The sequence below is a fragment of the Mugil cephalus genome, chromosome 20, assembly GCF_022458985.1.
Source record: "Mugil cephalus isolate CIBA_MC_2020 chromosome 20, CIBA_Mcephalus_1.1, whole genome shotgun sequence".
Lineage (NCBI taxonomy): Eukaryota > Metazoa > Chordata > Actinopteri > Mugiliformes > Mugilidae > Mugil > Mugil cephalus.
The window spans coordinates 4,149,163-4,173,337 of record NC_061789.1 but is presented as its reverse complement, the minus strand read 5'-3'; the positions used below and the strand labels follow the sequence as shown (position 1 = coordinate 4,173,337).

General features: G+C 42.4%; 1 protein-coding gene across 2 annotated transcripts; it reads right to left on the bottom strand.

The window, feature by feature from the left end:
* Positions 1 to 564: 564 nt before the first annotated feature.
* zmp:0000000896 (caspase recruitment domain-containing protein 11) lies at positions 565 to 19,458 on the bottom strand. 2 transcript variants are annotated; one of them, XM_047570894.1, is made up of 24 exons: positions 19,109 to 19,458; positions 15,231 to 15,473; positions 13,842 to 13,979; positions 13,168 to 13,354; positions 12,942 to 13,080; positions 10,129 to 10,329; positions 9,922 to 10,041; positions 9,279 to 9,404; positions 8,233 to 8,412; positions 8,016 to 8,138; positions 7,442 to 7,478; positions 7,326 to 7,357; positions 7,156 to 7,244; positions 7,026 to 7,072; positions 6,811 to 6,931; positions 6,284 to 6,461; positions 6,056 to 6,179; positions 4,784 to 5,024; positions 4,635 to 4,701; positions 4,449 to 4,551; positions 4,210 to 4,368; positions 2,403 to 2,515; positions 1,731 to 1,846; positions 565 to 1,490 (listed from the first exon to the last, which is right to left on the bottom strand). In XM_047570894.1, the coding sequence occupies exons 1-24, from the start codon at positions 19,176 to 19,178 to the stop codon at positions 1,283 to 1,285; spliced, it is 3,162 nt and encodes a 1,053-aa protein (XP_047426850.1). In that variant the 5' UTR covers positions 19,179 to 19,458; the 3' UTR covers positions 565 to 1,282. The 2 variants fall into 2 exon arrangements, with proteins under 2 accessions (XP_047426850.1, XP_047426849.1); XM_047570893.1 differs by having other exon boundaries at positions 4,632 to 4,701; positions 19,109 to 19,457.
* Positions 19,459 to 24,175: the final 4,717 nt, after the last annotated feature.

The following is a 24,175-nucleotide window of genomic DNA, read 5'->3' as shown; positions in this document are numbered from 1 at the left end:
TGTTACAATTATACAGAATAAGACTGAATATTATCCGAGGAACTTTATGTGTGTTTTTCAACACGTTTGTAGAAAAGTTGGAACATGTTTTTGTTTTTTATTAATGTAGGAAAAGTGATTATTGGATAGCATTTTTATTTTTTGTTATTTATTAATATGGAAAATATGCTAACTGTGTGGAATTACACTTATTTTTTTATTGGATAGCATTTCTTTGTTATTTATTAATGTGGAAAGGGTGAAAGTTGTATTAAACTCCACTTTATTTTTATTGAACAACATATTTTGGCTATTTATTATATATATATAATATATGATACTTGGACTGAATTCAATTTTATCTTGATTGAGTAAGATTATGTGTGATTTGTTTTAGATATGTTTTCATGTAGAAAAAGTGACAACTGTGTTGAATAACACTTATTTTCAATTTTTACAATTACATTTTTTATTTTATTTTTTACTGTATCATGTTTTTGTCACTTTTAATAACCTTTCCACTCCATTACTTTGTGGACAATAAACACTGTGAATTTGAGCACACAAGTAAAGTCAGCATCTTCATTTTGACATTAATTTATTCATGAAACATATTACAAAATAAAAAATCAGCAGTATAAAAACGTAAATAGAAATGTGTTCACAAAACTAAAGTCACATTAGTTTGGTACCTGGTGTATGAAATGTGTCGCAGTTCAGACTGAAAGTATTTGCACAGTTTTTTGTCGTACAGACTCTCAATAACAGCACATTTGTATTGAAATTAAGAAGTTTAAATTATACAGTAAACCCATTCAGAGCCTAAAGAATAATAAAATAAAATGTAAAAATAACCAACAGCTTGGGCTGTATTTCTGGAAGACTGTGTCATTTATCGTGCAAATATAAAATGCTACATCTCCACAATCACACAACGTCTTTGCTCACATCATCTAAGTAAATGTACAGTGACCTCAACAATGTGTGGTAACTCCAGTGTAAACGTACAGATACATAAAAACTTGCAAAATAAAACATCATAACTGTTGTTGATACAAGAATCCATGTCGATAGTTCTGTATTAACACATATTATTATTTGTGGCTCATATAACATTTTTTTTTTATGCACTTCTCTGATTTTAGCCGGTCCAGCTCGGCTCCAAGACACTAAAAATAAAAATTCCTGTTTGAATGTCTGCACATAAGCCTAATGTGGTCCGTGTTAACCGTCCCGCACAGAGCAGCCTGTGGTGTAGTGAGTTTCTTGCAGTGTTCTTCTTCTTCTTCTTCTTCTTCTTCTTCTACTGCAGCCGATCCAGCTCGATCCAGGCGACTGCTCTCTGCTGGCTGTGGACGGCGTTGCGTAAGGCCGTCAGAAGCTCCTCGGTGCAGCTCCAGGTGTTGGGCTCCACGGTGTAGTAGAGCAGCGGCAGCGTCTCCAGCTGCAGCTCCTCGGCCTGGCACACCTCCTCCATCACGCTGTCCTCCCCGCAGCGCGGAAAGAACTTCCTGTTTCACAAAAAAAACAACCGCGTTCAGGTTTGTTAAGACGATTAGAAAACACGACACCGCTTATCCAAAAAAAAAAAAAAAAAAAACATCACAGAAAGGAAACTGTAGAGCGTTTTGAAGACGTGTCATCCGAGTGACTTCTTCATTTCTAGAGGAAACGCCCTCAGGAAACTCTACACATCCGGCTGCCTTTCTTTTATTTGTCACCACAGTGGTTGCAGGTGAGCGTGCACTGACCTCAACTTCTTGTGCTTTTTGTTCTTGGGGCGGATGTGGATGATGATGGGGTAAATCCCGTGCCTCAGTAAGCCCTCGACGCTGTGCAGCCCCAGCTCTAAGAGACAGTGCTTGTCCTGAGACGGAGACACAGGGAGATCAAGGGTCATGAGTAACAGTGGGGAGCTCTTTTTGAGACCACGTGGGGTTAAATACGGGATATATACAGGAATGTTGAAGTTAATTTCAAGACCATCTCAATATTTTTAGTACCTCACCGCAACTTCGAATTGTAACCATAGTTTAAGTTCACGATAAAGACTATAAATCACTATCATACAACAGAATTCAAACAGGCTGGAGAATAAATCGAAGGCAAAGTTTGAACACATACCTTCTGCTCTCAGAGACAAGGTAGGGACACACCCATAGTAGTCCAGTTTTTATGTTACTTGTTCATCTTTGTGTTTTATCAAATTTTAATACCTCATAAAGTCGTGATAAGACTTTTTAGTGCCTTGCTTTAGTACATGCTCAGAGGGAATGGATTTATTCCACCAACCAGAGAGAAACCAGCACGCCGAGAGTTAACGGGGTTATTAGAGGTTTAAACCACCACCTCTCTACATCTGACTGAATATTCCCTCTGATCAGCTCGGTCTGTTCATGTAAATGTAGCCGCTGATGTTTCACCTGGTTGATGACTTCCTGTATCGACTCCAGCCGGATACCCAGAGCCTGCTCTGGACTGTGGGAATCCAACAAGAATATTCTCTTGTCTTGTCTCTCTGACGCCGGGATGGGCTCTGGAAACATAAAAGGAGAGTTTCATCTTTTGAAGTGTGACTGGGATGAGACCTCAGAATCAGAATTACTTTACTTTACTGATCCCACGGGGGAAATTACTTTTCATTCAAAGTGAACCAATGTTCAGAATAAAGAGAAATTTAGGCAATAAAAATGTAAGAATAACTAGACAAGTATAATAAGAACACACACATCAATGTAAAAAAATATAAAAAATATGTTCAAGTATGTGAAAAGAAAGTGAACATGAGTAATTGCACAATATCAGTATAAATATGGGTCGACATCATATTTTTTTCCCTGATGACAGAAACTATGATAAAACGTTAACAAGACGTGACTAGAATGTTATTTTAATATCAGACGTTCGTGACTGTCTCTGGATCAGGGGCGTTCACCTGTCACAAAGTTAGCACTAGCCTCCCAAAACTAGCATGCCGCTACAAGCCCAACGTTTGACGGAGCATCACCCTGATATTTATCCTGCTCCATCACAGTCAGTGAGCTGAATATAAAGAAGTCTCTGTACTTTACTTTAGTACTTTACAAGTCGCTGTTTTGCGCTACATGAAGTTATTGCCTTCTAACCTTTTACTGACACATATTTAAACAGTGTCAGTAGAGTGTATAATGGATGAGCATTTAGCAACTTATGGCCCTTTTTGCACGGGGTGAGTTTTACGGGATTCAGATATTACCCCTACATCTGTGTTTTATGTGGCAAATTCACACAGGACAAACAAACTGTGTTTTACTCAAATTTACGATCCATTTTTATGGCTCTGCTACTTCCCCTCTCACTCCACTACGTGTCATAGACAGTTTTAAGTACTTTGCAAATTATAAAGGATGATAAATATATATTTTTGATTCTATTTATCCTGGGGAAGAAATTACCAACGACTTGTCAGTATTTAAATTAACTTGGTTTAATGATTTTATCCGTCTTAATGGGTGAATCGGTAAGAAATATCTCAACTTTGCTCCCTAACATCTGTCCAGATTTATAGCACATCTTTTAAAATTCTTAAGAGACAAGAGGCAGAAAAAAAGCTGCAAATTAAACAAATAGTCTTAAAATAGTAAAAACTCACCCCTAAATCACAGAGATGTCAGTTTGCACCGGATTAGTTTTATAGTTTTACCAGAGGACATAAATGTCACAAGAATTATGGAAGGTAATTTGAGGTGTAATTATTATTTTACAAATTGTGGACATGGACGATTCACACGGGATTAAGATCATTGACGACCACCGTGATTAATACAAATTATCAGAGGTCCCCAGACAAACTAATCTTATGCAAATAGGGTTTAAAAAGTTATTTTGCTTCAAAATACATTCACCCCTGATGGTTTCACCTCATTGCACTTGTATTTATTTCCACAACAACAGTTATGAGTTCTGTCCTCTCTAATACAGAATATTAATATTTGATTTTAATTAAATATTTAATTTTGTTAATTTAAGTTTCTGAAAATAAATGCAGTTTTTTCACAACACTTGAGTCTCCACGTTACTTCGTTTAAATCTCTGTAATGTTTGATAGAAAACCATCAACTACATTAGGTTGACATCAAACTCAGGAAAGGGATACGTAGAGTTCAGAGTTCAAGTTTTAATTACGTTTGTCTATGTTAAAATAAATACTTGTTTTTTTCCTAATTTGTGTCGAATCAAGTGTGCACGTACCTGGTGGGCAGGTGTTGAACTTGAGTCCAGACTCCGCTGGCTGCAGCAGCCTCTCTATGAGACCACGGGACAGCAAGGACGGGGAGAAGATGACCGGACGCTTGGCCTGGACCTGCACCGGATGCACCAAACTGTACGGGATCAAGTGCTCCTCGTAACCTGAGGCGGGAGGCGCGTGCGCGTTAATGCAAAGTGAACACGGAAAACAGAACTAAATAATTTATCAGAGAGATACGTACGTTTGCTGAGAGTGTAAAGGACCTGCTGGGTCGAACCAGCCCCGCGACAGCTGGGGTCGACTGCCTTGACCAATCGTACGCGGCCTGAGGCTTTCTTTGTAAACTGAAGGAAAAGTTAAAGGCGTTTTATAATAGTCGGGGTGAAGTTGTGCGCGTAGTTTGTGTAAATATGAGCAGACGTACCACTTTCTTCTTGAAGTCTTTTTGCTCCAGAGCCATTTTTCGTAATCGTATAAGTAACAGCTGCTGTGCCCTGAGAGGGATGTGGACTGAAGTTAATGGTTGTTCATGTTTGAAAAAATAATAACTTACATGCTGGACAGTGTGATTAAAACCTGTTGTAGTTGGGCATGGTGCCGGTCTGCAGGGGCTTGGCTGTGGTCTTGTCCACCAGGGCGCAGCGCCACTGGTACTTCCCGTCGTACCTCGTGTCTGTGACGTGCACGATGTCGTCACATGACACGCCCAGCGATGGCGGGTCGCCGCGGGGCTCCATGTTGAGGTTGACGCGCACGTAGAAGGAGTCCGCGCCCGTAAACGTAGGTGATGAAAGCTGGGAGCACAGCTTTGAGTACGCTGAGCAAAGAAAGGAGACCAGCATTAGACCCAAATACACAGATATTTTATTTATTTATTTATTTTTAAGACTGTAGAAAAATGAATGACACGGCTCCACTTCCTAGGGTGACCAGACGTCCTCTTTTTCTCAGACACATCCTCTTTGTGAGGGTCCTATTATCAACAAACTCAAATCTGATCACTGCAGTCAAAGTGAGGCTAGTCCAGGGAAACGGGAGCTGCCATCTTGCGAGCTGGGACCATAGACTGTATATAAATATGGACAACGTGTCCCCACTTCCTGTATGTGTTTGTATTGGCCAAACTGATGCCAGTTTCCCGGCCATCTAGTAAGTTTGGAGCTAGAGTCTGATAAGTCCGAGAGTGGAGCGATCACTCAACCACACTTCCTCCAGACTCACTTTAATTAAGACTACGCTCTGCTCTACCTCCACCAGTTACAAGGAAATGTTTGATTATAACTGGTGGTCACCATTATGTCACATCCTGTTTCTATAGCGTCGACAAACTAAAATTTAAATTTACACTTGAACGTGCAGCAGCATTATATTAACTACTTAAAATGACAGAAACCATCATTGAAAAAATGTATCTGATCTGTATTTTACTTTGGCACAAGTGCCATCCTCTAACAAAGAGGGGGTGGAGCTTATGACGCATACTGCAGCCTCCAGCCACCAGGAGGAGCTCTACTTTCTTTGACTTCATGCAGTTCTGCCACCTGGTTAGGATCCAGATCTGAGAGTTTTTCCTGCGCTCATTTGTCTATTGGACCACTTCATGGAATGGTTGTCAATGGCAACTGTCAATCATCATGATGTCACATCCTGTATTTATCGCATCAAATAACCATAATTTAACTTCCCTAACACTTGAACATACATTAGTATTATATTAACTATCCTTGTATTTTAGTCCACTAACATGGAGGGGGTGGAGCTTATGATCTACACTGCAGCCTCCAGCCACCAGGTGGAACATGGCATCCATTTCTTTTTACAGTCTATGCTCTGAGATATACCACTCACCCTCTAGGTTGCTCTGGTGTTTGAGTGTCGAAGGCTCGGTCCACCATTGAAGAGAAAAGTGGGCGACCTCGGCGGTGCACTGAGCCAGCAGCACGCTGCCCCCACCAAACAGAACCCGCTCCAGCTGAACAACACACAGACAAACGCACAGTGTTTTTTTTTTTTTCTTTCAAGCCTGCGTGAAGCCACTCAGTCTCTTTGTAAATTCGCCCGACGGAGACAACACACCTCCAGCAGCTCACTGCCCTCCTTCAGTCCACACTGCTCGGCCGGGGAACCGGCCCTCACGTGGCTGACGAAGATCCCCGACTGGTTCCCTCCGACTATCGTGATGTCGTCCGCTAGGCTGGCTCTTTCATGCCTCGGCGAGGTCGGGGGGCTGGAGGACGGGGAGCGGAGGGGGTTCCTGAGAGATGGGAAGAAGGAAGTGATGTGTGTTCATTATTAATACCAAAGACGCGCCAAAGACGCATTTGAGCTCATTCCTTTGTTAGTGTGAACACAAATAATGAAGAAGAAGCTTAATTTCATTCTTAATATTCAATTACTTTAATATTCTTGTAAATACAGTGTATGTAGATGTCCTATTTTATTTTTATATATCATGTATGTTATGCTGTTTTCCTGTACATTGCTGCTGGAATAGTGAAATTCAGCTCATTACCCTTTGAGCAAAACCATTAAATTTCTTTGCATTTTACATTAATTATTATTATTATTATTATTATTATTATTATCAGGCTTCATGGCTGTACCTGGGAGCCCCAGGGCCGGGGCGTTGTGAGGAGACGGCGGGCAGGTTGACCAGGTCAGGCGGGAACAGGTGAGAGTGCAACGATGTGCAGGAGTCCCACAAAGAAGGTTCACTCTGATCACCTGGAAACACAGCAAGAGACTTAAAAATGTGCGGCAAGCGAAGAGAAACAAACCGGAGCGATTAGAAAGAAACGTTATAGCTAAAAATAAATACCTGTGATGTTGTCATTCTCGTCACTGCCCCACGAGTCCAAGTCAAACCTTTGCAGAAAAGAGTCAGGAGGTTGTTAATGGAAGCGAACGGGAAAAGCTGAAAAAGTGCAAACAAGTGACGTTGAACTCACTCTGTGGTAAAACGCCGGTTGATGGAGTTCATGCAAGGAGGAAAAGGGAACGTGGAGAGGCGATTTATTTCCTTTTCCGTGTTTTCCGTCTGTGGATGAAGAGGTAAACGTAAAGACATAAAATCCTTTCGTTTCCTTCTCTCACTCACTTTGAGCTTTTTGATACTCACCGACATCAAAACGTTCTCCTCCGAGTTGGAGTCTGTGAAAACGCGGAGGGAGAAATTTTAACCCACTGATGAAAATTACGAGAAGCGTTCTTTGGTATCGGCTGAAGTCAACTCACCCTCCGAGTTTTCGTTGCCTTGGCCTCTAGGGGGCGTCTGTGACCGGGAGAGAGTTAGGTTTGGTTACAGGTTCTGACAGGCAAAGAATGTGTTACATCTCACACTGTAAAATAATCCCCACTTTCCCTCGAAGAAAACATGTTCCTGCAGCATCAAAACCCAAAGACATATTTATACACACACATCAGGCATAACATTATGACCACCATCCTAATATTGTGTAGGTCGGTCTCTCTTGTGGCTTGATCATCCCACAGATACTTGACAGCATTTTTTTTTTTGTGTGTGTGTGTGTGTGTCAGGCTGCATCCTGCTGAGGATGGAGTGTCATTGCCGTGGAATGGGTCAATGCCTGGTCTGGTCTAAGTGGGTGCTACCTGTCGGACATAGATGTGGAAACCTACGCCGACCTGAGTCATTTCACTCTGTAGCAACACCGCCCATTTTCCAGTCGGGTTAATTTTTGTTTCACTTTCAACAACGTTTTCAAGTTAATCACTCGTCCCGTCAGCGGTCATAATGTTGTGGCTGATTTCCTAGTAAAAGGTCGTGGAGATGAAACACGAGACTGACTTTTCTCAGAACCAGGTGTGTGCTGCCGCCGCCGCCGCCGCTGCCGGCCGGGGGGGTCAGGTCCAGGTCCAGGGAGCAGCAGGGTCCGAAGCACTGCTCCTCGCTCCACAGAGACATGTGGGACTGCGGAGAGGACACAGGGGGAGATCTCATAAAAACACTCTGTGGTGGTGGAAATGGACGCGACGGTTGCTCCTGATTTATTTTTTTTGCTTACACAGTGCAGACAGGTGCTGCTCTGCTCCATTTGCACCCGGCACCGCTCCCTCTCCCTCTCCAGCTCCCTCTGCTGCTGCTCCATGTTGGCCTGCAGCTCCGCGATGCGCTTACGTAGACGGTTCTTGTCCAGCAGACAGTCGGTGTACTCCAGCTGCAGGCTGTCTCGACTGCGCAGAGCCTGGGGGTGGGAACACGAGGAGGGTTTAGACGTGCTCCATCCACGCTGCAAGAGGGAACGGTGGCCTACCACAGGTCCTCAATAACAACAATAACTCACACCTGAGACTTGTCTTTGAGACCTGTTTTGTTCTTTTTACACAATAATCTGCTTCTCTGCCGCACTGTCTCCGTTTTGAAATCGTTTCAATCATATTTTATTCCAATTTTATTTTAATTCCCAGTCCACGCTGTATATAGAGCGTGTGCCCGTGATGTCACAGCAGGTGAGGTCTCCATGGTTACGGCCACGGAGCGGCAAAAAGTGGCAGTTGAGGATTAGCAGCATTAGTTTGAATCACAGGCTTTAATAGTGTCTGAACTGTGAAAATATTTTTTTTTAAAAAAGGTGAAGAGGGGGGCGTGGCCCCTGGCAGCAGTGACGGTAACGCATACTAGGGTTGGGCAATACTGGGAACTTTGGAATTGATCTGATACCAAGTAAATACTGGGCTAGTGTCGCTGATAACAAAACACAGATGCTGAAGCCTTTTCTTGAAATGTCATGATCACTTTGCCTTTAGTTAGTTGATTATGATAACATATTGGACAAATATTTAGACAAATAAACCATTGTTTCAGTACAATTTAAAAGTATAAAATATAATTTGCTGGACATATAGAAGAGAAACTAACAAAAGTATCAATCGGTATCTATCCAATACCGATACTGGCCTCAGTATTGATATGATATATTTAGATCGATACGTCCAGCCCTAACGCATACTCTCTATTCTACGTTACTGTGACAAGGACATTTCCCATATGTGGGATAAACAAACAATGTCTTAAGTGAGTCCAGACTCGAGTCTCCGTCCACTCACTGACCTGGTCTCGCTCTTTTTCCATTTCCATGATTTGGTTGAAATAGGACACACTCCTCTTCTGCTCGGTCTCCCAGTCCAGCTGGAGAGTCCTCACCTTCAGCCGCAGCTGTTCGCACTGTGACTCCAACTGCACGGATAGTTTCACGATCAGTTCAGTTTTATTGACAGAGCATCAATAAAAATCAAATCTCTCCCCTGATGCTTTGCAGAACCCAGAGACTGAAACCCAGAGAGAAAAAAGACAAGAAGAAACCTTCGTACAGAGCGTACGCCGTCGTCAGTCTGATTCGCTCTGTAACAACACCTCCCAAACACTAGGCGGCGCTGTGTGATTTTTGCCGAAACTTTAGCCGAAATTTCCCCAAACACAAGTCATACAAATGTCTTTAATATCTCCAGAACTCCTCAGTTAACCATCAAATGTGAAAATCATGGAGATGGAGAAGTAGCTGAAAATACTAAAGTAGAAACTAGCTAGCTACGACCAAGAGGACCAATCACAAATTGTTTAAATTGTTTAAAAGGATCCCCATTAGCTGCCACAAAAGTGATGAGCTAGTCTTCCTGGGGTTCACACAAAAAGAAACACAAGTAGATAACAACTTAATGCAGAAGCTTAAACTGTGGGTTAGAGAGCTTTTCACCTTGTCCCTGTGCTCCTCGGTGCTCTGTAGCTCCCCCTGGAGTCTGGTGATGATATCGCAGAGCTCCTGCCTCTGCTCTGCAGCCTCCCTGCGGTCCTGCTGCAGGATGTCCATCAGCGCCTGGCATTAACATTTACAGATCATCAAACACACTCCCCAAACAAAAAAAGAATCTGAATTTTAAAGGATGAATCATTTAAAACATACGATGACTCCAGTGGTGGGAACTGGTCCTCTCCTTTGAGTTCCTGTATTCTCAGTTTTCTGAACCTCGATACGCTGCGTCGGCTTTTCTGGTAAAGGTGGGGGAGATCCGTTCACTCTGATAGAGGGTGAATGGTTTGTTTTGATCTCTGTGCCAGTGGTTTGGTTCTCAGCCTCTGTCAGCCTGGACTTAAGCTCCTCCACCTGTATGGAGCAAAAACAGAAACAAACATTTTTACTACTGGAAGGAACAATCACCCCATCACGATCCCAGGACCTTTAAGGATAAAATAATCATCCTCCAGGTTAATACTTCCAGGTATATTTTGTTGTTTTTCATGCTTCAGTCCACATGTTGAGGCTCGAGACTGATAACATCGATACCCAGATGTCTCTTTTACTGCAGTTGCATGCCAGCCGAAGCAGTTTCACCTCAATAGCCGCGGGCATGATTATTTGCTGCCTTTCCACAGCATCAGGCACAAACATTCCTTTCTATTTTCCCATCTCACTGCTTACAAAAACAAGTCTTTGTCTCGTCTCTTAAACCATGTTTCCGTTTCAGGAACCTTCCCCGGGGATGAGTCGCCCTTGAAAGAACTTAATGAGAGTCCAAGAAAAACAGTTTGACTTGCCAAAAACAACATTTCAGTTCTTTATAGGGTCTTTGAGGTTAGGACTCGTAGGCTGGGCTCATTAAAGTCGCTTTAAATAGTCTTTTCTTAGGACGTCTTTAAAAAGCAGCAGCAGCACGGTTTGAATGTTCTCCATGCTTTTATTTGTTGAAGTGGTGACCTTCTTTTAGAAGGCGTTATCAATGTTGCGTGGTCTGAATGACTCAGATCATATTTGACTAATTCACGTCTGGAATTTCGTCATTTTAGGGGCAAGGCCACTTGGCCTTTTGTGTTGTCAATTTGAGGGCACAAAACCAAAAGCCAGGGCACCAAGGCCATAAAATAAAACAGTGGTTTTAAGTTCACATCTATAATGAATTTAATTTAAGGACTAATGACATTTCTGAGGAAGGTTGGAGTTTCAGTTGAAACTATCAAGCAAGTAAAGAAACGTCTCCTTCACTATTATGTCTGAAGATAAGAAAATATTGAACATATCCAACCTATATCAGACTAATATCTCAATCAAGGAAAATTATTGAGGAAATAAAATGAACTAAATGGATGACAAAGAAAACATTTCTGACCTTTTATTTTTAAAAATAGCACGCTCATGTCTCAGGATCTGAAATATTAAACTACAAGCAAATTTGCAGAACACTGTAACACTGGCAATAACAAAACTGTACTAACTGCATAGACTAAGAAACTGACTATGAACAGCCAGCGCATGTCACGTATCATATTATGGCAGGAACAAGCAGGAGTAACATCCATGACTTTACGCTTAAAGCTCGACAAAGGAAAAACTTGACAGCAAGCTAATTAGTGTTTGTTACAGACTACAGTCAGTACTCGGCACGATAAAAGTGTGTCGGCATTGTAACGACATAACGCTACTGTACAAGCAATGCTTATTTATCGTTAACAAGCTTAGGTCGTACATGCTGCAATTTCTGTGTCCTGCACTGTGCCCGATATCTACCGCCAAATCTCCTCTTCTCCTCGGATGCAGAACGCTGCCATGATCGTTAAAAAGTTTTGGGGTGGGTGACAAAATCATCAACATCAGAGCGAAAAAACTGCACCAACGTGGCATTCCTGTTCACATTTCTGAAATTTCAATTTGTACGTGTTTCCATCTCGTCTCGCGATATCCCATAAATCTCTTAAATTCTCGTCACGCCACAGAGACTTCACTTTGAGGAAGATGGACTTCAGATGAACTGGTCACATGACCCCCTGTGATAAACCTTTATATCGATACGTCTGAAAAACCACCTCATGAGAGTGTTTCCATTACCATTTATTTGCATTGCAATATTTAGGCTTTGTGCATTTCTAGGGGTAATGGAAACTGAACGGAAGTGATCCCTTAAAATTGAAATAAAACTGTTACTGAGTTTTGTTTATCATCCGTGATCCTGTTTAGTTTTCCTTATCGTTCCAAGTCTTGCTTCACTTCCTGTCTGGGTTTTCCCTCTGATCATTTGTCTGGTTTCCCCCTCATTAGTTTCACTGTCTCGTCAACCCCTCAGCCCATGTGTTTCTATAACCGCTTCCACACGGAAAATCCTGCGTTGTCGTGAGATTTTCTTACCCAGATCGACCCGTCTGGGTGGGCTGTGATCATGTAACTACAAATTTGATTTGTTTGATTGAAAAAAATTTTAAAAATCCTCTGGCCTTCAGAGATCGGTTTCGGGGAGACCAACAGGGAGACTGATCTTACGGGAGTAGACCAGCTCTGCTTCGAGCTGCACACAGCCCTGGAGCTTCTACACTGACTGTTCATTGACAAAACCAGAATCTGACAGGCAGGTACACTAACATCCTTGGCTAATTGAGCAGGACGCCACTCACAGTGTAGGCGAGCCAAGCAGCAAAAATCCTGGGTCGTTTGCCGGGTCATTTGACCCAGGAAGAAAGGCCGGGTAAACCCTTTCACACTGCCAAAAAGACCTGGCTTTCTCTTTGTCAAGTCGTCTGCTTAACATGCTTCCAACGTCTCTTGGTTCTTGTCTTTGGTTTTTGGATTTGTGTTTCTGGATTACCCTTTTTTATCGTGCAATGAATTTTGTTCCTGACTTCGTACATTTCATCAAAGTTCGGTTTGTTTCTCGCTCCTGCCTTCCCCTTGTGTTTGTGTTTGGGCCACCACAGAAAGCAACGGGGGATCAATATAATAGGCCGACGTACCTGCCTGAGCAGCTCCCTCTCTCTCGTCGAGGCCTTGCTTTGCTCCTCCAAGGCCTTGGAGTACTTCACAGCCTGCTCCAGGTGTCGGTCCTTGAGCTTCCCCAACTCCCGACTCGCCGTCTCGCAGTCCTGACGCAGCCTTGAGACCACAAACCATCATCATCACACGTCATTTTCTTTGTGCATCAACAGGTGTAAGGAGAAGACACTGGAAACGTGACTGAACCTCTCTAGCTGTAGCCTGTCGTGACGTAGCTCCTGAGCTTTGTGTTCGGCGCGGCTGCGTTCGTCCTCCGCCATCCGACATCGCTGAGACAGGCGCCGCTCACACATCCGGCTGTTTCGAAGCTGCTCCCTCAGTTTTCGCACCTCCAGCAGCAGAAACTGAGTCAAGCCTTCTGGTCCTTCCTCATCTGGAGAAGACATACAGAGTTTTTATTAGCATCACAGGGGGGCGACCAAGTAATCTGTGCAGGCCGTAGGGGGAATAACACGAGTCTTTTTAGGAATCTTGTGTTTCTTAATCTTAAAGTTAGCCCGTATCTTAGGCCTGTTTGTTGGCTATGATTAAATACAAATACAAATCTTTCCAGAGTTTGAATGTCTAATTGTTTAATGTGTTTGCTATGTGGTAAGGGTTGGCAACACAACTCTTAGAAAATGTTTGTGGGAGGAAAGATTGGTGTGAACGCTGCAACAAAGATCTGCCGGGCCAATCAAATCGCTTCATTTTATAGGATCCACTTTTTCTACAGTCTACAGGTTGACACACGCCCCATAATTACATCCAAACGTTGTGTTGCCAGCCTCGTATTCTGATAATAATTCAGTCTTGTTATTTAAATCTGCACCCCTGCCGCCCCCCTGTCTATCCAGATGTAAGAACAGCTCTTTTCTTGCCAAGTATGAGGGAGCATCTGTGCGTGGGCTGTTCTCCCGTCAGCTGTGTGTACTGCTCCGGATGGTAAAACTCCATCGACTCCATGAAGGCTTGAAGACCTCGCTGGCCCTGACCGCGCAAAATGTCCAGCAAACGACCTGAAAGGAGGAAAACGAAACGTTGATAACGTAAACAGCTGAAACTGCCTGACCGCAAAAATGCTTTGTCTTTGATGTGTCACTGCGCTTGTAATTACATCCTGTAGGTATTTCAAACTTGTACGGCTGAGCTAACTCTCATGCAATGACACCAGGTGCTCTGCCTCATCCCACGGAGTGAACGACGACAAAGACAAAGGGTGGATGTTGAAAATAATCCAACAAAAATAATTCAACGTCCACCATCTCGGACATGTCTTTCATCTCTCCTCTCTCCTCGCTTGTTTCTCCCACGGTATTTATCTTTACGACCTGTTCCTCGTTGACACGATCATACATTGGTAATGTTTCTTGTTTGGCAGCTTTACAAAAGAACCACAGAACTGTACTTTACCGTGATAAGTGATTTCTTTTGTTTGTTTTTTAAAGATTGTAGATTAGTCTCTTCTCTCTCAAACAGGCCAAAAAAAATTTCATTTCAAGAATTTCAAATGATCCTTTTTAAGTTTTTAAGTCATTTTTAAGTTCTTTTCCAAATTATTTTGAATGTGTTTTCTTGGATTTCTGGCTCAGTTGAAGCCACTTTTGCAGCCACATTTTTCTTTGACTCCTAAGCCAATTTAAGGCCGTTTCATTGTGATTAGCACTGAAGATAAAGATTCCCCTGAATGAGATATCTCGACATCACCAAGATGGAAATTCCCCAAATTTGGCACAAACATTTATTTAGAACCAAGAATGAACTCATTAAAATTTGATCTCCAAAGGTCAAAAGTTGAGGTCACTGTGACCAAACACAATTTTTTGGCAGCAATTTAACTTGTGAATGCAAAAATCCCAGGAAAAAAACAAAGGAGGATTTTCTTTAAATTTGGCACAAAAGTTCATGTGTACTCAAGGATGAACTGACTGGAATATGGTCAAATGTCAGTGTGAGCTTTTGCAAAAAAAAAAGAAGAAGAAGAAGAAGTTGTGAATCCCAGGAAAACTTTAGTACAAATATCCACCTGGACTCAAGGATGAACTGCTTATGTCTTCTCCATTTCATTTCTAATTAAATTCAATGTATTTTCTCACACTTCGTCCACTTTTTACACACTGGCTCCATCAGTTTCAGCTTGTTTTTGTGGATATGAATGTTTTTAGATGATAGAAATTGTCTTTTCTTCTTCTCTTTACATCTGATAAATTATGTCATGCTGAATAATAAATAATTTCTGTATTTGACGTGAGGCTGCGTCTTCCTCTCACCGGCCTTGCTGATTCGGAGTGGATACTGCGTGGAGTTGAGGACCTCGTCTTCGTCCTGCTCGTCGATGACCTTGCACTGGCGCAGATACGGGGTGAGTTTTGCCGGGTTGAGGATGCGCGTGAGCTTGTGTCGCGCCCCCTCCACGCGATCCCACAGCTCCTCGCAGCGCTCCTCCGACCACGGTGCCGCGGGTCGCACCTCCTCCGAGCCCATGCCCACATCCTCCGCCCAAACCGAGACGCCTGCAAGAGACCAAACACGTTTTTACTTCAGCGGGGTCGAGAAAACGAAAAGACATCCAGAGCGATTTGGATGTTTTGGATGTTTGGTGTTCAACGTGAACATGATATCACAACGACGTCCTGATGGATTTTCTCTAAATTTGGCACAAAAGTTAATTTGGACTCAAGATTGACCTGGTTAAAATTTGGAGTCCATGGGTCAAAGGTCAAAGGCAGTAACTTTGGCAGTAATTTAAATTTCAAACTCAAAATCCTAGAAAAAGAATGAAGGACCTTCTTTAAATGTGGCACAAAAGTTCATTTGGACTTAAAGATAAACTGACCACAGTTTGATCTGCAAGGGTCAAAGGTTAACGTCGCTGTGTCCTTATAAAACACATTTTTAAGCAGTAGCTTGACTTGTGAACGCAAAATCTCTGGTTAAGTTGGAAGGAATTTGTTTAACTTTGGCACAAAAGTTAATTTGGACTCAAGGATAATCTGATTAATTAATTGATGGTTCAAAGCTCCAAGTCGCTATGACATTTTTAAAACACATTTTTTGGGGCAATAACTTAATTTTAACTTAAAATCCTAGGAAAAGATGGAAGGACTTTTTTTTAAGTTGTCACAAACATTAATTGTGACTGAAGTGATTGGAATTTCCTTCTCCAAAGGCTAAAAGTGAAGGTCGCTGTGAGCTCATAAAACACGTTTTTAGCCGTAGTTTAACTTCTGAACGCAAAAAAATCACAGCAAAAGATTCAAGGACTTTGTTTAAATTTGGCACAAAAGTTCCTTCAGACTCATGGATGAACTCATTGGAATTTGGTGACCAAAGGTCAAAGGTCACTGTGATGAAATGCTCCGGCACCATGTGATAATTAGACATTACAATGCTCAGCAAAAACCGGAAGGTCTGGAAGACATGTGAACTACAGACTGATGAGCCGTGACACCCACTCCTTAAGAAGAATTAACCAAAGATATGTTTGTTTACTGCGGGTCATGTTTAAAATCCATTCACAGACTTTTTCCCATGAAGCATCACACAGGAGGTTTTTGTCGGGCAACTCTTTTCTGTGTCTCTTAAACCAGTGAAAGTGGGCCACTCTGTTCTTTGACTGAAGACGAACACAAATAAATCTGGGAACTGTTTCAACCCCCCCCCCAGTTAAAAGTGGTGTCATGGGGATGTTCTCTGTTTAGGATAAATATAGTAGAGTATATGAGGAACAGACGGACTAAGCTTGAAACCATTCGACATGGACACGAGGCAGAAGCCACGATGAGTCGCTTCAGTGAAGAAACAGTTAATAAAGCCGTGGTTTTAATTGTTGTACAGCAACAGGTCATGGGGGGGGGGCCACACTGGCCTCGTTGAAAGTATTTCTGCAAAGAAAATTAATGATTTATTTGGAGATGATAATGTCAGTCCGAGTATGCAGTTTGAAATTACTGATTACCGACTTAAGGGACCAGGCTGAAGGCCAACATGTCTTCCTTCACCTCCTGCAGGAGATATTTGTAACTCTCATCGGAAGTTACGAGGCTCATTTAGTTATCTTCTCAACTCATTCATTCATTCATTTTCTGTAACCATCTGGCATTAATAAGGTATCTATATCAACCACAACATTATGACCACCTTCCTAATATTATGTAAGTCTGGGCCTCCTGAGAGAGTCCTGTGGTGCAACAGTAGAGTGGCCGCGCAGCTACGCGACATAAACATACCTAACTTGTGTGTGTATAAATAATTGTCAGATTCAAGTTTTAACTTTAAACAAAGCCAAAACATTTCGGCCTCGTGGGAGCCGGCTGCACCGTTAGCTTCTCTTCTGCTAATATTGCAGCCCAGGGGATTTCCCCTGGGGACTGAAAAGGCTCTCGGCCAATTACAGGGAACCTGACAGAGTCAGCACGTAATATAGAGTCTTGTGATTGGCTCACCAGCGATAGGGGGCGGGGCCAGGAGGCTTAGATTGACAGGTCTAGTGTGGTGCATCACCGAATGAGTGAAGTGGTGAAGAAAAGATAAAGTCTTCTGCCTCCATTTATACTTTTACTAAAATATGCTGGATTCGTGTTACCGTTTACTTAAAGAAAATCAAGTCTGTAGGAGAAAATTGTCAGGAAAAATGAAAAAAAAAAAAAATAGATGAAAAATGTCTAATCAACCAACAATTTTGCAGAACCCCGTGTTGAAGACCTGTCTTCTAAGCTAATTTATTATATCAGCATTGGAGATACTGACATGTTGGTAGTTAATAGTGGGATGAACAACTCCTTAACACTGGAAGAAGAAGAAGAAAAGAAGAAGCCAAATTAAAAAGCCAAAAAAAAAAGTATGTTTGTGTGTGTTTTTAAGTCCATGGTGGGAAATGGGGCATTTCTGCCTCATGTCTCCCCCTCCGCTGCTTTTTCTTTTTTCTAGACATTTCGGTGCTGAACAAAGACAAGAGAAGGCTCCGCTGTCTGTGTTTGCCTCAGAGTAAAGGAATGAAAACACCGGCGTGAGTCACCTGCTCACTTAAAAACAAGGGGACCATAGACAAAAGCTTTCTCTGCCCCATTCACTTCAGGGGAGACGTGAGGGGGCGAGGAGGGAGGTGGATTAAAGTCTCAGTGGGCGTTTGCTGAAAAGAAGCTCCGCACCAAAAATAATTATCCACATGTTTTATTTTGATAAACCGACGCCCGCAAACTCTCCACAGCTCTGTCCATGCACGTCCAGCTTTTATCCACATTTGTCTTACGTTAAAAAGCCTTTAATGTAAAAATAAATTGCCCGTAGCGTTTACATATACCCAGGGGATTTAGGAGTAATGGGAGTGAGCGCAGCTGATCGGAGCTATCCCAGCAGGCGGGCAGGTTGAGGCAGGTCAGGACGGTCTGGAATCTGTGTCATTACTCACAAACTGTGTTTTCATGTGTTGTTATTACAACGCAGCTCCTCACAACTCAGAGGAGACAAACCCCAAAATCACTGGGGAGCGTAAAAGAAACTAGCTTCGCTGCACAGCGAAAGGATATTCAATTATTATAGCAAAAAGAAGAAGATTTTTAACCATTTTGCCTCTTTTTACTGTATATGTAACAAATTCATTCCAAACTCTTTGTAGAATAAAATCACATATTGATTTTTTTTGTTTGTTTGTTTTTAAAACTTCTATTTCTAAAAAAGCACCAAAAGTTTTAATTTTGGAAAAGTTTGAAGCCTCAATAATAATGTGTCAAAGTACTCAAATAATGATAAAACAAGATATTAACAATAAATCATAAATAAGTTAAGAATAGCAAATGATTTTTATGTTTAAAAGTTACAATTCCACCCATAAATGTGCAGTGTTCAGGACAAATTCCTGTTTTTATTCATATTTATATAAATCACAATCGTTTCACGACAATTTTATATCAACTTTACGGGAAACAGCGTGTTTGTGATCAGCTACACGTCTCCACAGACCGGCATACGGATCTGGCAGCCTCATCACTGAAGCTCTAACAGGTTGTAACACAATGCAATGTTTCATGGCCGCTAATTGATTGAAAAGCTCCAAGTTTGCCAGTAATTTCTCAGCAACAAACCGTAAACGGATGCGAACGCAGATGTCGAGAATTAGAAGAATTAGTTGAAGCTTTAAGTGACTTACCACTCATGTCCTTCACCTGAGGAGATGAAGCCAAGTGGAGCGCGCCGTGAGCAATCCCTTTACATCCCATCAAGATCCAGATATGAGTCAGGAGTGAAACTAAAGGAGGAGAAGAAGAAGTCGGAGCGCGGCGGTGGGCGTCACCTGGCTGGAGAGCCGCTGCGCGCACAGGTCCTCGTTTACGCACACCTCCTTTACGCACACCTCCTTTACGCACTTTGCTCCAATTCCTCCACAGGTCAGTCCGTAGCGGAAGAGGAAGCAAAAAAGCAAAACAAATAAACTCACATGTGACCAAGCCACAGATTTCATCATTCAACACTCCTTCGCGGAGACGACTGTAAAGAAAGTATCAGTGGCGCTTTTACGCACTAGATGGCGCTTTCAACCAACGGTTGTTCACTCATGAAGCGCCCACTTATAATCTCAGCCTTTTAATAATGTTAGAAGACAAGATGAAGCCGGGGAGACTGGGTCTAATTGCGAATGAAACCTTATCAGAGCAAAGACGTGAAGTGGATTTTTATCGCTGACTCATCGCTCCAGGTGTTTCAACATCAACAAGAGGGAAAAAAATAGCTCATAAAAACTCATAAAACTTCACGACGGACAGTTTTAGAACTGGAGGACGCTGAGTCGCACATTAGTCACCAGCCAGGGAAACCTTCCTGATTATGACACACACGGTCTCACCCAGACTCTGGACTTTAAATGCGTGTGGACTTTTTGACTGCAACTGAATAAAAGCTGACTCACGCACACAGGAAGTGGCGGATTAGACAAAGGCAGGGCGATCAGAGCAGCCTGATGACAGGAGCAGTGACAGGTCTTCTGAGTAAATGTGTCATAATTCAGATCATCCCAGATGAACCGGCCTCTGCTGAGAGATAGTGCAAGAAGCAGACACTGAACAATAAGACCCGCCGCAGTCAGATCTGGAGCCCGTGCGTGTTTGTGCATAAATAGTTTTTTTTTTTTTTTTTTTTAAAGTATATTTACGTCGCGTCACAAAAATAATCTGTCAGATTGCAGAACTGTGAGAGTTTTCAGACAGGAAATAGAGTCGACTTCTTAAATAAATCCGTTTCCTGCTTGTATTTTGGTCTGCCTCATCACTGTTTGCTTTTGCGCCGTTGGTCATGACTCGCAAAGTGTTTGTTTTTTTGTATCGCTCACAGCTGCCTCCCTCTGTTTTCTCCTTCCGACTGTTAACTTTCAGACGGACCCATCCTTCCTTCCCCCGACTGAGCCTCGGCTGAGGCCTCGGGCCTGTGGAGGGAGGGAGGCAGGGAGGGAGGGGGGAGGCAGTGGACGAGCATTCCTGTTGTCTCTGAGGCGACGGCGACACAGAGGAGCCTTTGACGGAGGCGCTGGACCCCCCAGGTCCGCTCAGGCTGGAATGCGTGATACCGTGACAGCTCAGTCACACAGACATGGGCCCAGCAGAACTATTTAACTCTTTGAATGCGTTCATCCTTCCTCTGTAGACAACCAGGGCTGGTGCAGGTTTACTTTAATGCACCATCCCCTCAGACACTCGAGGTTGAGGCCGCTCAGGTTTTTCTGGAAAAAAAAATGTTTCTTTATGTTCTTAAAAGTGTTTCGCATCCTTCAGAATTTTCTAAATTTCTGCATAAAACTGAGAACCCAGTCAAACAAATGACGTAGAAATATTATACATTTATCCACTCAAGAAAGTGAGCCAATATTACATATCAGTGCAGCTGCGCTTCCATTACAGTTTTCTGCAAAATAAAAGGCCATATTTTCTACGCGTCTCCATTGAAAGGTGCGAATGAGCTGTAACTCTCGCGACATCCCATAATTCTCTTAAACTCTCATCACAGACACAGACTTCACTCTGAGGAAGGTGGACTTCAAATGACCTGGTGACATGACGCCTTGTGTCATCTCCAGTGACGGGGGAATTGCGACAAAAAGTGTCTCCATTGCACTTTTGCCACAAACTTTTATATCGACGCGTCTGAAAAACCACCTGATGAGAACGTGAAAGTGTTTTAGCTTTAGATGTGTGAGACGTCTGTCGAAATGTTTCCATTTCTAGGCTATGAAATGGAAACGCAGCAGGTCAGGTGTTAAGTGTTTCCAGCTAATGTGATGAGACTCAAAGGTTGTTTAGTTCACAGATCTGTTTAAAAAAAAAAAAAACTCAGGGATTTGTCTCAGTCTGATCTTTACACGTTTGTGGAATCATTAGAACTGGGAAAGGTTACAAAACCACCTCTGAAGAGTTGGAAATCCACAAATAATCCACAATCAGACGGTCTGAGAATAAATGGAGGAGATTTAAGACAAATATTTCCCTCCGAGGGAGTGGTCCGCCAACAAAGGCCGCTCTGGAAGACACAGAACACAGGACACGTTCTGAGTCATTTATATGCACAAATATAGAAGAATCAGAAGGATGCACGTACTTTAAAGCAGCTCTACCTGTTTTTGTGTGATGTTGAATTAGATTGACATAATAATAATAGTATAAATACTTTGCTGTAGTATTAATTCTTCCGTCTAAGGCTACTTGATTTGAGAACATTTCCAATCCAAAAGTTTGTTGCGGGGGAAAATCTTTGAATGTCACTTCGGATTTAACCACTGAGCAGCTTAAACGGCACCAGTGTTCTGCTCCGGGCCGGTTTCGTTTCTCATTTGTTTCCCGCCCAGAGCACAACAGGCCGGGCTCTTCACCCAGCGGCTGACCCCCCGTGGCTCCGTCCATGACTCAAGCCTTGGCGGCAGAACAGAACCGCTCCTTTGTGTCCGCGAAGAATGCGTCTTTTCTGAAAGCAGAGGCTGAGACACGGAGCAATGTGGGCATGAGTAACAGAGACGGATTTAAATCCGATGACATGTGATTTATGTTTCCTCTGTAGGCAAGATGTTAGCAGCAGATTTCACTACTGATCAGTCATGTAATATATAGAGCGTGAGAATTTTAAGTATTATGTATTATATATATCAGCATAAATTAATTTATATAATTATATTATATTATATTATATTATCAAAGGTCAAAGGTCAAAGGTCTTCTGTCTGTCCCAGGGTCCCTCAGTTAAATCTGTCCTTAAAACAAGAGAAATGTACATTCAGCTGTAGACGTCAGTGCTTTGGAATTAACTGTAAGATGACAATGAAGGCTGTTTTAACTAATCTAGTCTTGTCTTAACTGATCTTAACTCATCTTATTTAGTCTTAACTAATGTCTTGTCTCGTCTTGAATGATCTTATTTTGTCTTCTCTTGTCTTTTGCAGGACTAATTAGCTCGTAGTGACCAAAAACAAGAAGCTAACACTTCGTCTTAAAATCATTTGTCCAAACATCTTGTCTCTACATTTAAAGCAGAGGTGTCCTGCGTTATATGTGTATTTTTTGAGGATCCACAGTTTCATATTTTCATGGCTTTGCTCCTCGTAGCCTCTCGTGTGGGAGCGTGGTCACAATGTGATCCTGCAAAATATCCCACAGTAATACCAGACAATTTCCTGTTTAACGAGGAATCAGCATCAATAGCAGCAGAGCGTCAACATGAAGGAAGAGGAAAAACGAGTGAACATTATTATTTTTTTAATATATAATTTAATAAATGTCAGGAGGTGTTTATTTGTTATATCTCTCACCAAACACAGGAAGAGATTTCATCAAATATGTAAATCATATCTCACAGACTCACTGGTTTTTCTGTCTCTTAGAATTAAAAAATGGGAACAGACTAAATAATTCAGTAATTTTCCCAAATATCCGAGGACAAAAAAGACGTCCAGGGCGAAGATGACACCAGTAGTCTACGATGGACTCGTCACACACAGTCTTTGTTTATTTTCCACATTTAGATCCACCAACACAGACAAATATTCATAAACACGCATATCTCTGGCTGGTGCCAGTGAAAACTGACTCCCCGGCCTCTTCCTGTCGCTCTCCTTCCAGACCAGTGAGGTTTGAGTTGACGTCTGAATTGCAGGGTGGAACGTAGCCGTCTAAATCCGAGCTCCACCACACATTTGAACTGCAGACACAGACGGCTTTACTAACCACCACCGCACATCAATTTCCAGATACACTGCGTTAAAAATGCACCCGTAGCTAGCCGCTATGCTAGCGGTAGCCTCGCGACGTGATCTGTGCACGCAGCAGCAGAACCGTCAGTGAAAACGTTCCCTCGACGTTTAAGTGGAGCTTCACCTGCTGCTGTGTCGCATTCCTCTTGGTTTATTCCCGCTTCAACTGGCACCAACAAAACACACACCAGCAGCGTGACAACAACAACACGAGAGAGATTAGTCATTAAGATTCCAAGTAGCTTCTTTACGATCCTCTGACTGATTTGGTGTCTAAACATGAGTCTGAGAGAACAATGGTTCCCCAAGACATCATCATCATCTGTCTCTCCAGAGATAAAGGGACGTGGGATTAACCCTCAGACCCCATTCAGACCTTCCATTAACGTCCAACTCGAGCGATTAAATCGCATGTTGCCACCTACGAGGGCCATGCTGTCACACAACCTGATCTCTTGCAGTGTGCATTGAATCTCTTCTGTGTGTGTTTGTGTCTTTTTGTGTCATCTGGCTGGGTCTTGTGTGCTACACCTGAATGTGTCTGCACATGTGACCCCAGTCGCGCTAATAAGTAAAAAGTTGTTGTATCTACCGCTGTTTCAGAACCAAGAACAGGGCTGTTTCTGATGGCATCATGACTTGGGCACAAACGCTGAGTTATTATTTATTGACTTCGCCCTCGCGTTTGTTATTTTCCTGCACATAACTCAGATTATTACTCCTTCCACTAATATAGATAAATGTTAAAGTCATTAACATAACTTCCTTTGGCTCGTAGGTTTTGATAAAACCCAATTTAATTATTTAATTTGTTAAATCGTGTTAAATTTATTTCTTATTTTGCTAGTTAACAGCCACAAGGATCAGGACTAACCCTCCATCCGACCATGCAATTTCGCTGTACAGTGTTGTATAATGACAAATGACAAAAATGCTCTCTACTAATGAACAGACGTCACCAAGGATCTGGATCTGTTTGCCCAGCACATC

Excerpts from the sequence above, each read along its gene's own strand:
- zmp:0000000896 (XM_047570893.1), bottom strand. The coding sequence starts at position 19,178 with ATGGGATGTAAAGGGATTGCTCACGGCGCGCTCCACTTGGCTTCATCT. Across the intron at positions 6,932-7,025 it reads CGAGAATGACAACATCACAG|GTGATCAGAGTGAACCTTCT; the intron begins GTATTTATTTTT and ends CTGTGTTTCCAG. Across the intron at positions 4,702-4,783 it reads ACCATGCCCAACTACAACAG|GGCACAGCAGCTGTTACTTA; the intron begins GTTTTAATCACA and ends CATCCCTCTCAG.